We start from the raw sequence: 16,550 nt of genomic DNA, 5'->3' as shown, positions 1-16,550 counted from the left end.
TCATGTTATAATTCAGTTTATTATTATAATTCTGTTAGCTTTATTTATTCTATTAATTTTATTATAATTGTGTAATACCGTATACCGTGATATTTTCTGAGATGGTTATCATACCGTGAAAATCTCATACCGTTGCAACCCTACTCAGAATTGTGCTCACCATTGTTTATGTGAATGCGGTTAATTCCTGATTTCCATGGGACCAGAACTCATATTTCAGAAATTACTTGCACACTGCACTATCAGTAGTGCCACGGGAAAAGGTGAAAACTTTTGAACTGATGCAAAAATGGTTGATGGGGTATAGTGCTTGTCAGTAATTTGGGAGATGGAGAATGAGGTTTCTCAGTAATTCAGTAGAATGGGGTCAGTTTCAGGGTAAATGACAGGCCAGATCTAGGGGTGCTGGGGTGGGCTTTTTGGCCCCAAATTATCCCAATGCCCCCCCCCCCAAGTGTGAGTGAAGCACTAACCATAACCAACTTGATTGCGCTGGAGAAACACTCACGCTACAACATCAATGACACTGGCCCGCACGGAAGAGACCCCCCCCCCCCCCCCCCACACCCGTTTCCTGTGTGATCATGTTGTGAACACAAACAGACCTCCATTAATGTCACTTAAACTTGTTCGTGTATGAGAGTCATTTTGCTGGAATCAAAAAGTGCCATGGATTTAATTATTTGCTGTTTTATTGATATAATTAGACATTGTAATAAGAACAGAGACCAAATGCACACTGGGTTTAGTTTATTCTTATCACACTTAATTAGGCTGGACAAAGCTTTGAAAGCATACTGATGGTTTTTTTAATGTTTCACTGTCTGATTCCCTTGTCAAATATTCACCAAATGTTTGTGTCTGAAAAACATTATTTATCATTCCTATTTATCATGGCTTAAATAATGTAGTCGCCTTTTGAAAACAAGGTTAAGAGTATCTTATTATTACAGTAACTATTAAGTCCATGTCTATGTCTATGCTATTCTGAATTTCTTATGCAAGATACATAAAATAGTCAATGGTTTTTTTATGCTGGCAGACACAACACATACTGTGTTCAGTCACAAAAATATGCAAAAGACTTACAGTAAGACAACTTTGACCACTACACCCCAAAAAATATAAATAAAATTTGCATTTAAGGCAGTTAGCAGAAGTCATTATCTATAACAACAAAGTGGAACATTGTGGTAATAACTATGTATATTTCCAAAGTTACAGGCACTTTCTTCTCCATCATGTGCATTGCTGCCACTGCTCGAAAGTATGGTAGGCAACATGGATGATGATGGTTCTTTCAACTTTAGCTTGCATCAACACACTCTCCACAAGAATGCTCTCAAGTGCAATTTATCCAATCAGAAGAATGGATATGTATATTTGTGTTTTGTTTTTTGATTTGGTGATCAAAATGTGAAATCATGGCCATGTTGCTCTCTGAAAGCCTCTTCAGCTGCATCTCGTGTACATGCTGATTTCATCTTTCCTCCAAAAACCCAGTCCAATTAACCTCCTGCTTGAAAGTCAACTTGAAAGCTTTTCCATTAAATGTTTTCCTTGTGCACATCAACTCAACAAATAGGTTTAGGAACTCTGCATCAGGCCACAGTAATCAGAGAGGGTTTTTTTTCTAAGCTATGAATGGCACTGAATAATCTACTTCGAGGAGGAGTGAAAAAAAGTGACTATTTATATGCTAATGTCAGAAGTCTATTTTTTATTTTTTTTATTTTTTTTACATGTAGTCAGTGGCACGAAATTAGCCTGTTCTACTTTTACTTTCCGCACCTGTGGTTTTTAATAAGGAAATGTCTTTGTAGTGCCCAGCCATTGTGCTGGGAATACATTTAAATATTAAAAGATTTTATGATGTTGTTGTCAGTATATGTATTATGTTTTGGCATGTGATAAAGAGGTCTAAATGTAGACACATGAGCAAAAAGCCAGACTAATGATCACAAATTTCCTCTTTAACAAGTTATGTTTCGATACATGTGCTTATTAAATGGTCTCTTTACCTGTTGGTGGAGCTATACATTTTTTCTTTTTTCAATTTTTCATTCTTTGGTTTACACTCACACATCTAACTGACAGGCAGAGTTCATTTTCACAGTAACAAGTGATGTATGTGCATATGGAAAATGATTCAGATGTAAGCATAGGTTAACACTGCCCTCTGCTGAATGAACAGTTATTTGAAATATTTTGATTATGCAAAAAATAGACTACATTACAAAAATAAAGCTATCCTAGCTCTGTCCCTTTTATTGATATTCATACAAAATAAATAAATAAAAATGAAATGAAATGAATAAAGTGTAGAAATATAAACCTGTCAAGAAAATGTCCTGGTCATATTTAACCTCAAATCAATACAAATAATAATAAAAAAAATAAAAATAAAAGAAATGTAAAAAAAATTATGACATTATATATGTATATATATATATATATATATATATATATATATATATATAAGGAGAGAAAGATAAAGAAAATGAAGCCTATAGGACCATTATGATTTTTTGCATTGTGACATTATTTTCAGGACACTTGAGCCCATTTTACCCCCCAATTCTCATCACTAGCACTTGTGGACATTTCACTCGTACTTTTCCCATTGTCTTCAATGATGGTTATAATTACCGTAACAGTCTTTTTTGTATTATTTTTATTTTATTTTATTTTACTGTATTACAGTAACAAATATCCTGTTGTACAATTATTTTTTTAAGTCAAATCAGTGAAGATGAAAGGCAGTACCAAGGAAGTACTACTATGCATCAGTACTTTACAATTTAAATAATATATCATTTTTTCACATTGAGGTAATGACAATATCATAATGACCATGTTTTTTTTTTCTTCACATTGCAATAATAAAAATTGGCAAGTAAAATGTCCTAAACTATCATGAAAATAATGTCAAAATGTAAAAACTCTTAAAGGCCCTAATGAAGGCTTCATTTTCTACATGCAATATGTAATTTATATAGGATATTTTCTTGACAATTTTCTTGAGGATCACCCGAATATAATCACATTTTCAATAATAACCCATGTTCCTGACATGTAACCCCCCCAACTTTCTCAAAACATCAAAAGGTGCACTAGTTAATTTTTTGTTTCACTGGCCGATACATAGTCTTGTTATATTAACATGTATTGGCACAGATGCAGCATCACACAAGCAAAGAATTTCCTATTCATAGGACATGGGGGTTCCCAATTTACAGTGAGTAGTATTTGTCATGTGATCTCAACAAGGTGGTCTTCATGAGAGGGCGACTTGCCCATTGTAGTATAAAATAGCTTTTCTAGACCACTAATATGACTGATATAAATCTTCATCATTGTAAACATACAGTAAATGTTTATTGATAACACTTTTTTTTTTTACAATGTCTGCGTTACACATGTTACATGTTAATTATTACTTAAAATATGAGTTACTCCAGTAATAATAATAACAATAAGTACAAGCAGCTCTAAAAAAAAAAAAAAAAACAGTCACACAGCAATTACAGGTGGTTCATTAGTATTACTCAGTAATTACCTCTGCAAATACCCAATAAAATAAAGTGTGATCGTAGTGTTGATTTCATTAGGTGTAAAACTTTTTTAAGGTGCAAAAATGACGTAGTGCACCTTTAACTATGCATGTTACGCATTATTTTCTACTAACAGTGGAGTTTTGGAATTGTGGAATATTTTTACCATTTGATTTTTTTTTTTTTTTTTACATAAAATAGATATTAATATATATATATATATATATATATATATATATATATATATATATATATATATATATATATATATAATTGGGAAACATTGGCATATGGCAACTCTGTACCACAATGGGTCCAAAAACATGTTTTTCCTAAAAATAAATATAGGATGAAAATAGATTTTCATATTTTCTGAGGAAAACATTTTCTGAACAGTCACCATCATGAACTTAAGGTATTAAGGGTGGGTACGGGGATTGCTAGGGTGTTCTGGCTGGTTGCTAGGGGTTGCTGATACAAATACCTCGCCCCCAAAGTCTCTATCATATCTCTAGACACGGCTCTGGCCCCTTCTTCAGAGTAGGTCTAGGGGATTTTTTCACCTATTTTACTGTCCAATGTCCACTAGGTGAAAATCTACAAGTTGTGCCATTTCAGGTACCGTTCATGTAGCACAAACAAATACTTAAATACCTTTTAAGGGTTTGTTCAATATAATGAGCAACAAGCATTACACTATGCCCTGCATGCAAATGGAAGAAAATATTTTCATAGGGAAAACACATGCATCTAATTACTTTGCACAAAGCAAACCGTTTCAGCCAATGAGATACCTTTTTTCCTCATTAGCTTTTGCCAGGTATGAGATTTTAACATGCACTGCCTCTGAGACAACAGTGCAAGAGAGACAACAAGGGGCCACTGTAATACAAAGACATAGCTGACACTGGAATCCTCACTTGCCGCCTCACTGGCGCCCCCTGACGGCCGTGCGGCACAACAGCAGGAGGGGCGTAAGTCAGTCCATCAAAGAAACTTCCCAACACTGAGAAACAGTCACAAACTCTCGCGCGCCTGCAGAATGAACTTTTGGGACGTACTTTGGGATCGCCTTCAGTCTGTAAAGGAATACGTTTCTTTGAGCTAAATAACATTTACTGACCACATTTACCGCTTTATATATTTCATGACCACGAACAACGGATTTGTTTAGTGGGCAGCTGGCTTTGAATACTTCTAACGGACAAAAGTGGCCGCTTTACCGAGGAAGGACCTCATCACGGTTTTCCTTCAGAAATGTCTTTATAATGGTAGCAAATGCGGATCGTTGTTATGTTTGATCCATTTAGAGTTTGTTTTAACCGGTGAATGTTCATAAATAGATGCTTGCCGGTGAAAACAGAGTCTGGTCTATGTATTCCCTGTACAAAACATAAACTGAAGTTCTCTGGCACTTGGATGAATACATCAGGTGGTAACTAACCCGTGTTGAAGTTGGCTTAACCGTAAGGCATGGCTGGCGTGGTGCGCACCCTGAGCCGGTGTCTGCTGCCCGCTGAGGCCGCTCATGATGACAGGAGTAACGGGAAAGAACGAGCCCGCGAGCGAGATGTCAACCAGGAGCGCGAGGCGAAGCGGCGCAGTCGCGAGATCGATGCCATGCTTGCGCGCGAGAGGCGCTCGGTGCGGCGCCTGGTGAAGATCCTGCTGCTGGGCGCCGGAGAGAGCGGAAAATCCACATTTCTCAAACAAATGAGGATCATCCATGGAAAAGAGTTCGACCAGAAAGCTCTGCTCGACTTTAGAGATACGATCTTTGAGAATATCATCAAGGTAACGGTCACATGGATGACAATCTGGTTGTTGTGTATTTGAATTTGTTGTTGTTGTTGTTGCCATTAGTGCCAGTTTTGTTTGGCAGAAGTTTGTGTATTTTTTCATTTTAAATATTGTATATTAAATATCTTCAATATTGTTTTAATTTATAAATAACTGAATTCAAATTATGATGTAAATTTATAACATATTATTAGTTAAATAAATAATTAAACAGCACCCAAATCCAAGGTGTGCTGAGTGACTCCAGCCAGGTCTCCTAAGCAACCAAATTGGCCCGCTTGCTAGGGAGGGTAGAGTCACATGGGTTAACCTCCTCGTGGTCGCTGTAATGTGGTTCTCCCTCTCGGTGGGGCGTGTGGAGAGTTGTGCAGGTGCCGCGGAGAATAGCATGAAGCCTCCACACGCACTAGGTCTCAACAAGCCACGTGATAAAATGCGCGGATTGACGGTCTCAGACAGGAGCCAACTGAGATTCATCCTCCACCACCCGGATTGAGGCGAGTTACTACATCACCATGAGGACCTAGAGAGCATTGGGAATTGGACATTCCAAATTGAATTTTTTTTTTTTTTAAATACAATACTATCTTAAAGGAATATTCCAGGTTCAATACAAATTAAGCTCAATCGACAGCATTTGTGGCATAATATGGATTAACACAAAAATGTATTTTGACTCACCCCTCCTTTTCTTTAAAAAAAAATGCTAAAATCTGGGTTACAGTGAGGCACTTACAATGGAAGTGAATGGGGGCCAATCCATAAACATTAAATTACTCACTGTTACAAAAGTATAGCCACAAGACAATATAAACCACATCTCCACATATATAGCCATGTAAACAATATCAGAATCAGATTGAGCTTTATTGCCAAGTATGCTTACACATACAAGGAATTTGTCTTGGTGACAGGTGCTTCCAGTGTACAACAATACAAAAACAATACAAAAACAGCAGCAAGACATAGATAATAATAAAAAATAAAAAATAATTATACACATACGTACAGACACACATATATACATCCACACATACACATGGGTAGTGCAAATCTAATACAATCTGTTATGTACAGTGCAAATGTTTTTTTGTTTTTTTTCTCAGAGGAATGAAATGGCAGAAGAGGTTTGATGTGTTGTATAAATATAAGAAAGACTAAACTGTGTATTGCACATAGTTATTGCTCAGTGGGGCAATATAACTGTTCATGAGATGGATAGCCTGAGGGAAAAAACTGTTCCTGTGCCTGATGGTTTCTGGTGCTCAGAGCTCTGAAGCGTCGGCCAGAAGGCAACAGTTCAAAAAGGTAGTGGGCAGGGTGAGTGGGGTCCAGAGAAATTTTTCCAGCCTTTTTCCTCACTCTGGAAGTGTATAGTTCTTGAAGGGGGGACAGGGGGCAACCAATAATCCTCTCAGCAGTCCGAACTGTCCTTTGTAGTCTTCTGATGTCTGATTTCGTAGCTAAACCAAACCAGACAGTTATTGAAGTGCAGAGGACAGACTCAATGACCGCTGAGTAGAACTGTATCAGCAGCACCTGTGGCAGGTTGAACTTCCTCAACTGGCGAAGGATGTACAACCTCTGCTGGGCCTTTTTCACAATGGAGTCAATGTGGTTCTCCCACTTCAGGTCCTTTGAGATGGTAGTGCCCAGGAACCTGAATGACTCCACTGCTGCCACAGTGCTGTTTAGAATGGTGAGGGGGGACAGTGTTGGGGTGTTCCTCCTAAAGTCCACAATGATCTCCACCGTTTTGAGCGTGTTCAGCTCAAGGTTGTTTTGACTGCACCAGACAGCCAGCTGTTCAACCTCCCTTCTGTATGCAGACTCATTGTCATCTCAGATGAGGCTGATGACAGTGGTGTCATCTGCAAACTTCAGGAGCTTGACAGAGGGGTCCTTAGTGATGCAGTCATTGGTGTAGAGGGAGAAGAGTATTGGGGAGAGCACACATCCCTGGGGGGCACCAGTGCTGATTGTACAGGTGCTAGAAGTGAGTTTCCCCTGTCTCACAAGCTGCTGCCTGTCCATCAGAAAGCTGGTAATCCACAGACATGGGAACAGAGAGTTGGTGTAATTTATTCTGGAGTATAGCTGGGATGATGGTGTTGAAAGCTGAAGTCCACAAAAAGGATCCTTGCATATGTCCCTGGTTTATCCAGATGTTGCAGGATATGATGCAATCCTATGTTGACTGCATCATCCACAGACCTGTTTGCTCGATAAGCAAATTGAAGGGGATCTAGAAATGGTCCAGTGATGTTCTTCGGGTGGGCCAACACCAGTCTCTCAAATTATTTCATGACCACAGACGTCAGGGCGACAGGTCTGTAGTCATTAAGTCCTGCGATTTTTGGTTTCTTTGGGACAGGAATAATGATTGAGCATTTGAAGCAGCATGGGACTTCACACTGCTCCAGTGATCTATTGAAGATCTGTGTGAAGATGGGGGCCAGCTGGTTAGCACAGGATCGAAAACACGCTGGTGAGACGCCATCTGGGCCTGAAGCCTTCCTCGTCTTTTGTTTCTGAAAGCCTCGGCTCACATCATCTTCACAGATCTTAAGTGCAGGTTGAGTAGCAGGAGGGGGGAGGAGGGGGGTTGCAGGAGGTGTTGGTGATTGTGTGAAGTGAAGGTCAGAGCGGGTGTGGGGTGTGAGATTGGGCCTTTCAAATCTGCAGTAGAATACATTCAGGTCGTCAGCCAGTTGTTGGTCAACCACAGAGTTGGGGGTAGGAGTCCTGTAATTCGTAAGTTGTTTCATGCCACTCCACACTGATGCAGGGTCGTTAGCTGAAAACTTGTTTTTCAGCTTCTCAGAGTATCTTCTTTTAGCCACTCTGATTTCCCTGTTCAGTGTGTTCCTGGCCTGATTGTACAAGACTTTATCCCCACCCCTGTAAGCATCCTCTTTGGCCTGACGAAGCTGCCTGAGCTCTGCTGTAAACCACAGTTTGTCATTGTTGAATAAGTCCTAGTAGGAATGCACATATCCTCACAAAAACTGATATATGATGTAACAGTATCTGTGAGCTCGTCCAGATTGGTGTCTGCAGCCTCAAAAACACTCCAATCCATGCATTCAAAGCAGGCTTGTAGTTCCAGCTCTGCTTCATTGGTCCATCTCTTTACAGTCCTTACTACTGGCTTGGTTGATTTTAATTTCTGCTTATAGATTGGAAGATGAACCAGACAGTGATCAGAGAGTCCCAAAGCTGCTCTAGGGACAGGGCGATATGCATCCTTTATTGTTGTGTAACAATGATCCAGTATGTTCCTGTCTCTGGTGGGGCATGTGATGTGCTGTTTGTATTTGGGCAGTTCACGTGTGAGATTTGCATTGTTAAAATCCCCAAGAATAATAATAACTGAGTCCGGGTATTGTTGTTCCATGTCTGTGATTTGATCAGCCAGCTGTTGCAGCGCTGTGTTCAAACATGCGTTTGGCGCGATATACACACTTACCAGAATAAACGAGGAAAACTCCCGCAGCGAGTAGAAAGGCTTACAGTTAATAAAGAGCGCTTCTAAATTAGGACAGCACATCCTCTTTAACGTTGTTACATCTGTACACCAACTTTCATTGATATAAAAGCATGTTCCACCGCCTCTCGTTTTCCCCGTTAACTCCGCGATGCGATCCGCTCTGAACAGCTGGAAGCCCGGCAGATGTAACGCGCTGTCTGGAATGGCTTCAGCCAGGTTTCTGTGAAGCACAAGGCAGCAGAGGTTGAAAAGTCTTTGTTTGTGCGGGTGAGGAGATGTAGTTCGTCCGTTTTGTTAGGAAGAGAGCGGAGATTCTCTAAGTGAATACTCGGCAGCGCTGTTCGAAATCCGTGCCGACGGAGTTTGACCAGCACACCGGCTCGTCTCCCTCACCTGTGTCTCTTGAAGAGCAGAGCTGCGCCTCCAACTAAAATGTCTAGCAAAACGTCTGAATATTCGAAAACCGGGAAAAGATTGTCTGGTACATGCTGTTGAATGTTCAGCAGTTCGTCACTGTTAAAACTGACTGGAAAAAGATTACTAAACACAGGACAAACCAACAAAAACAACAAAAGAACTGAGGAGCTCCACACCGAGGCAGCCATCCGCGGCACCATCATGATGATAAGATAATATGCGTGTTAACGTGGTTTTAGTGTGATAAAATCACTTACTAACCTTTTCTGTGTAAAGTTATAGCCAATTTTACTTCATTGCCATGACGATTTAATGTCAACAAACCCTAAAATTAGTGTAAAAATGTCCATTTAAACAACTTTACAGCTCAAATAATACATAAGTTTTAACAGAAGAATTAACACAAGTGCTTTTATAAAATTATAAGCTTCAAGTTTCTGCTTTTAAACCCTCCAAAAATTGTAAGTGACTCACTGTAACATTGATTTTTGCTTCTTCTTTTTTAAGAAAAGGAGGGGTGAGTCGAATTAATGGTACGTAATTAACATTATGCCACTAATGCGATTGAGCTTAACTTGTTTTGAACCCAGAATATTCTTTTAATACAATGATAATACTGTTTTGGTCCATTAAAGCTGCTTACAAATGATTTTGTGACAGACTAAATTTGAGTCAGTGCCAAGGCCTTATCTACAAAAGTTTCATGTTGTGACATGCACTTTTGTCACAATAAAAAACATGTTCCACCCAAATTTGAATGAGAAACACAAATAAATGTGTGTGTAAATAAGTTGTGCTTAAGTTGTCCACTCAATGCTTTTCCCAAAGTCTGTGCATCACATGTAAATAAATCATTGCAGACAGTTAAACATGTAAATCCATATGAGCTACTACTTAACATGCACTTAATATTTATTACATCAGCCTAAGTCTAGATGTCCATCAGGCCGTTGACTTTTCTCTCTTATTTATCTGACTAATTCTTTTTGCCCCAGAGTGCTGTTAGTCATGGTTACAGTTGATTTAGGTGTCTGCTCTGCCACAAAACTAAATCCGGGGGGATTATTCTTGGGTCATTTCTCTGTAAGCAAGTCTGTTTAAGATACCTGTGTTTAATAATAGTTGCTGACTCATAGTTCGTAGTTAACGGGAAAGGGGTGAAAATTCATCTCAGAATGTGTATGTGAAATGAGGTGGGAGGCCTGGAGCAGGTTGGAGTTTGAGTATTAACATTTAGCCTTTCTAACTGTTTTGTTTAGCATTCAGTCTTAAAATCTACAAGCCGTCGTGTGGGGATGATGTAAATAGGCTGGCAAATGTTCTCTTGCAATAATCTAAGGAATGAGCTTGAACTGGCCTTGTAATTAGCAGTACATTGAGTCATTTTGTTTTGTCTAGGTTCATCCCTCTCTCTCTGCTATGAACAATCCTGTTGTACAGAGAATCTCTACAGCTGTCTCTAACTTATCATGTTGATCGGCTCATGTGTTTTCTGAGCTGACGTGTCTTTGGGTGTCTCAATGTGTCAAGATAGAGAAGAGTTCTGTTGTTGTTCTCCTCTTGTGTACTTTCTGCTTGAGTGCACTCAAAAAAAAAAAAAAAACTTTCACTATTGTTAGGTTTACAGAATCATCTTTTGAGTTGTTTCAATGAAAAAAAGTTTACTTGAATCCATTTGTGTTGGGACAACATTAATATTTTTTGTTTGGTTATCTGATACTTGCCAGGAGATTTCTAGTTCCCAGCTGGCTTTGTTTTTGTTTTCTTTTTGTGGAAGTTGAAGTGTTTAATGCTTTATTATGTTGAGATTTAGAAGAGTTTCTGTTATGTTGGAGTATTGGGGGTTACCATTATGGTGAAGAGTGAAGCTTGAGCTTATGATGAGGACAGGCACATGTGGCACATGATATTGATTGCCCTCTTTATTCAGAAATTGCTGTGCTAACCATAGCAAAGTTACTAAGCTACACTTTGTAGTGCTTTCTACTATCATGTATTTAGCTTTCTAAAATTCAGTCACTAGTTTGTACATAAAGAAAAAAATAGAGGTTTATTTGAGTTACTTTGACAAGTCTAATTTTCTTGGGTTTACCCAATTCAATTAGGTCCCCTTTACACAAAGCATTTGTGTTGAGATTTCATAGTAATTTTAAGTTAAGAAAACTAATTTCAAACACGTGGAACCATTGTCCACGATTGAATCAAGTTCAGCCAAAGAGTGTCCTTTAAGTGTGTCCTCCCCTCCTAATCTGGAATCACATCTGCCTTTGGGAAGTTTACTGATGGCATTTGATGTGATCAGAGTGTTGCCAATGAGATAAACTGCTGATAGCACATGAAATGCTTTAATTATTGCTACCTACATGTCAGAGAGGCAGAGATGGAGGAGATCTGACACTCTTTTTATGAGTTGTTAAATATGTCTGCATGCTTAACAAGCAAAAGTGCCTTCTCAATATGATCCTTTTTTTAATTTTTTTTTTAAGTTTGATTTAGTTAAACAAGCTGTAGTTACATATAACACTGCAGAAAAGACCAGCTTACACCAGCATGAATTTCCATGCTGGTCCAAGTTGTCACTTGTTTAGTGCTGGTCTAGATGGTAGACCTGCATAGCCAATCTGTTCACTGGCAAAACTTTGTGGACCAAGCTGGTTGACCAGCACAGTCTTTTTGTTTGACCAAGGTCCAAGTCTTGCTGGCTAAACCAGGGCCACCAGTACACCAGCATTCCATGCTGGGGACCAGCAAACAAAACACTATGTATACTGGTAACCAGCTTTGCTGGTCTTTTCAGCAGGGAGACATTACTTTCCTTAGGTCTAGTCTAGTCTATTCAAGTTCTTTCCAGCCAAGTCTAGTTTCAGTCAAGTTTATTAGTCAAGTTCTCATTCTTGTTCATGTTTATAGTTATATCAAGTTCAAGTTTAGGTTTTCGTTTTGTTTTACATTTTGGATTCACACTTTGTATTTCACCTTTGGATTTACTGGAATAAACTGCACTTGGGTTCACAACACTTCATCATCGTCTTCATCTGTTCCTGTGTCTGTTCCTGGCTGCCTTGTCTGCCCAGTAACATTACAGATATTAAACAGATAATAAACAGTTATTGGCGAATCTATCAAACATCACATAGAATTCCTATAGCCAGGGAAATGTTCTTGTTTAAGCTTTGTCTGCAGGTCTCAGGGAAAGAGTCTGTCCTGGAGCCTATGTTGTACAGGGACACAACTGAGACAGAACTAAAAGATTCATTTTGTTTCGGCTGAGGCTGATTGTGATCAGATTCTCTTCTAACCCTAAGAAGGATTTGAGGAGCAAAGCAACAGAACTGAGATTTCTTCGTGGAGATGATGTCATCTCAGTTTATTTTCAATAAGACCCCTTCACCAAAATTATAATGCAGTTCTCATCTCCTACATAAGTGTCAAAGGCAGATGTTGAGGTCAGTGTTTTGGAGCATCTGTGTATGTACGAGAAGTTCTCGCAGAGCTGTGATTTATCCTGACTTTTACTAGAAGAACAGTCTTAATGTTAGTGCTGGCACAGATTACATTGTCCACTCACTGCTCCTCCAGTCAAGTGAAAAGGGTAAATGACCATGAAGAATGTGCTCAAAGTTTTGTGTTTCTGAATGGTTTACCATGGTTCCCTATCTGTCACTCACTCGACGTTGGTGTCGATGTAGTGACACTAGGGGTCACTCTTGGGAGCCTGAGACACCTCTGGTCTTTGATAAAAGGCCAATGAAAATTGGCGAGTGGTATTTGCATGCCACTCCCCCGAACATACGTGTATTAAAGGAGCTGGTATGCAACCACTCATTCAGCATTTCTCTTCAGAGCCGAACGGTCATGCTCACTGAGCTGAATACTACTGTTCATTCACCTCTGCTGGATCTGACGGCACATTTCAGCGGCTTCTCCCTCCTCTGCACTGGTGCACTGCAGAGAATGCCCCTGGGCGCTTCGGCAGAAAAACTAGAGAGTATATTTTCTGAAAGAGCATTTTTCCCCTCTAAAAGAGTATATATTTCTCTAAAAGAGCGCACACACGGAACGTCTTTTTAAAGACGCGTCTTTTTAAAGATGCTTTTCCGATTGTGTGTTATTCCTGGTTGTGCTCGTTATCTCTTTCCTTCTAACGGTCACGATCACTGTCTTTCGTGTCTGGGCACTGCTCACGCGGAGACAGCGTTCGTGGATGGTCACATTCTCATTGCGAGAATATGTCCATGGCAACGCTGTGGTCGCGGCTCGCCTTCGTAAGAAAGCAAGCCACCCCAGAGGCTCCTGCCTTGGCCCTTTTACCCACGGGTTTGAAGCCAGCGTGGCTAGCGCTGGGGGCGATTTGGGGACCCCAATGGGACCACCTCCGCCGGGTATCCCCTTGCGGACCTCCCATTCCCCAGCACGCTCGTCTGCCCCGATCGGGCTTCCGGGTGAGTCTGCCGGCTCGTCTCACGGCGAGTTCAACCTCTTATTCGGAGCCCGCAAAAGTGATGAGCTTTCGAGCGCAGCATCGGAGAGCGGGCTCGTCCAGTCGGAAGCCTCAGCTGGGCTCCTCCCTTCGGGGTCGATCGCCCAGTCACAGGCTGACGCGGAGATGAGGACATGCTTTCCCGGGCAGCCGCGAGCGTCGGTTAGAGTGGATTTCACCGCCCTTCCCTGAACCCTCGCGGCTCGGTGATTGGTTCCTGGGCTCGCGGCACCGCTCAAAGACACGCCCCGCCCCCGTTCCTTTCTTCCCGGAAGTGCATGAAGAGCTGACAAGGTCGCGGGAGGCACTTTTTACTGCCCGGTCCCGATCTTTTCAGCTTCCCCGCTCTCACTACCCTCGATGGTGGGGCGGCCAAGGGTTATTCGTCAATCCCCCGGTGGATTAAGGTGCTCGCGGTGCACCTATGCCCGCAGAGCACCGCCACCTGGCATGGGCGCCTCCGCCCTGCACGCCATGGCTCTCCTGCAAGTCCACCAAGGCGCTAAAGGAACTGCACGAGGGTAGTTCTGCCCCGGGATTGATGCAGGAACTGCGCTCGGCGACCGACCTCGCTCTCCGAGCGACGGAGGTCACGGCGCGGTCTCTCGGGCGGACGATGGCCACACTAGTGGTCCAGGAGCGCCACCTTTGGCTCAACCTGGTCGAGATGGGTGAGGCCGACAAGACACGATTCCTTGCTGCCCCCATTTCCCAGGCGGGCCTATTCGGCGACACCGTCGAGGACTTTGCCCAGCAGTTCTCGATGGTAGAGCAGTAGATGGGTGCTAGCCGGCATATCCTGCCCCGGCACGGCTCAAGATCCCGCACCCCATCTACTCATCACCAAGGGCGTACCCCTGCGGTGAATGCACCGGCTCCGCCGCAGCCCGCCCCTTCGGCCCGGCCCCGGCGTGGACCCCAACGCAGGAAGCAGACGCCACCCGTCTCGCGGCTGCCCAGAACCCGTGAAAGGCTTCAAAGCGCCCTTGAGACGGGCGACCCAGGGACAACGAAACCCGCTGCTCTGGAGCTGGTAAGCAGATCTTCATCTTTTTGTTACCTTTTGCATTTAATTGCGCTGCATGCCCAAGTGGCTGCAGTACTCAAGAGCTCAGCAAGAGTGGTTTCCTTGTTCCCTGGGTCACGTATCTGGTGTGTACGGCTGGCATCACGACCACCGTCCACCACTCCATTTGGCAGGGTGGCACTCCAGCGGCGGTCTCCCGCCCTGAGCGCCCAGCTGTGGCACAAATCCGCCCTCGATGTGACAGTCTCCACGGGTCACGAGGACAGGCCTCTTCCTCCCCCATCCCAGGCTGTTCTGGGGGTGGTCACAAGGAGCCAGGTAAGTGCTTCGATGTCCTCGGACTCAGCACGGCCATGACGTGGTGTGGCACCTCGAGCTCCGCCCTGCCGCGAGGCCCCACCTGCCGGTACATCCGATGATGTTGTCCCTTTGGTCCCCCTTGCACGGAACTTGGACGCATGGCTTGCGCCTTCCAATCCGTCACGAGGGCTGGTCCGGACCGTCCGACTCGGCTGTGCGATTCACTTCGCCGGGCATCCGCCCAGGTTCAGCGGTGTCCACTTCACCTTGGTGAAAGACGAAAACGCTGCTACCTTGCGCGGAGATCGCTACCCTCCTACGGAAGGACGCGATAGAACCTGTCCCTCCAGCCGAGATGAAGAAAGGGTTTTACATCCCCTACTTCATTGTACCGAAAAAAGGCGGTGGGTTGCGGCCAATCTTGGACCTGCGAGTACTGAACCGGGCTTTACACAGACTCCCGTTCAAGATGCTGACCCAAAGACGCATTCTAGCGAGCGTCCGGCATCAAGATTGGTTCGCGGTGGTAGACCTGAATGATGCGTACTTTCACGTCTCGATCCTTCCTCGACACAGACCCTTCCTGTGGTTCGCGTTCGAGGGTCAGGCGTATCAGTACAAAGTCCTCCCTTTCGGCCTGTCCCTGTCTCCTCGCGTCTTTACGAAGATCGCAGTGGCTGCCCTTGCCCCGTTAAGGGAGGTGGGCATTCGCATTATCAACTATCTTGATGACTGGCTAATCTTAGCTCACTCTTGAGACGTGTTGTGCGCACACAGGGACCTGGTGCTCTCACACCTCAGCCGACTAGGGCTTTGGGTCAGCTGGGAAAAGAGCAAGCTCCTCCCGGTTCAGAGCATCTCTTTTCTCAGTTTGGAGTTGGAAACTTTTTCAGAGGCTCCTGGGGCATATGGCATCCTCGGCGGTGGCCACCCCGCTCGGGTTGATGCATATGAGGCCGCTTCAGCACTGGCTCCAGACTCGAGTCCCGAGACGGGCATGGCGCCACGGGACACCGCGTGGCCATTACGTCGGTCTGTCACCGTCTTTTCAGCCCTTGGACCGACCTCTCGTTTCTACGAGCAGGTGTTCTTCTAGAACTGGTCCCCAGGCGCGTCGTGGTCATGACAGACGCCTCCAAAATGGGCTGGGGCGCCGTTTGCAACGGGCACGCAGCCACCAGCCTCTGGACGGGTCCGCGGCTGTGTTGGCACATCAACTGCCTCGAGTTGTTGGCAATTCTGCTCGCCCTGCGGAGGTTCCGGCCGTTGATCCAGGGCAAGCACGTGTTAGTTCAGACAGACAACATGACAATGGTAGCATATGTCAACCGCCAAGGTGGTTTGCGCTCTCGTTGTATGTCCCGCCGTCTCCTCCTCTGGAGTCAGCAGCACCTCAAGTCGCTGCAAGCCACTCACATCCCGGGCAACCTCAACACTACGACGGACGCGCCGTCACAACAGGTTACCCTCAGGGGAGAGTGG

The 16,550-nt window shown here is 43.3% G+C and overlaps 1 protein-coding gene across 1 annotated transcript in view; it reads left to right on the top strand.

The window, feature by feature from the left end:
• Positions 1–4,566: 4,566 nt before the first annotated feature.
• gna12a (guanine nucleotide binding protein (G protein) alpha 12a) overlaps positions 4,567–16,550 on the top strand; it is a 77,295-nt gene continuing 65,311 nt past the window's right edge. Inside the window, exon 1 of the mRNA XM_051714064.1 lies at positions 4,567–5,348. Within this exon, the coding sequence (XP_051570024.1) occupies positions 5,028–5,348 (321 nt within the window). The 5' untranslated portion in view covers positions 4,567–5,027. The remainder of the gene's footprint in view (positions 5,349–16,550) is intronic.

This window comes from Myxocyprinus asiaticus, chromosome 13 (genome assembly GCF_019703515.2).
Source record: "Myxocyprinus asiaticus isolate MX2 ecotype Aquarium Trade chromosome 13, UBuf_Myxa_2, whole genome shotgun sequence".
Taxonomy (NCBI): domain Eukaryota; kingdom Metazoa; phylum Chordata; class Actinopteri; order Cypriniformes; family Catostomidae; genus Myxocyprinus; species Myxocyprinus asiaticus.
This window is presented reverse-complemented; position numbering and strand designations above follow the sequence as displayed.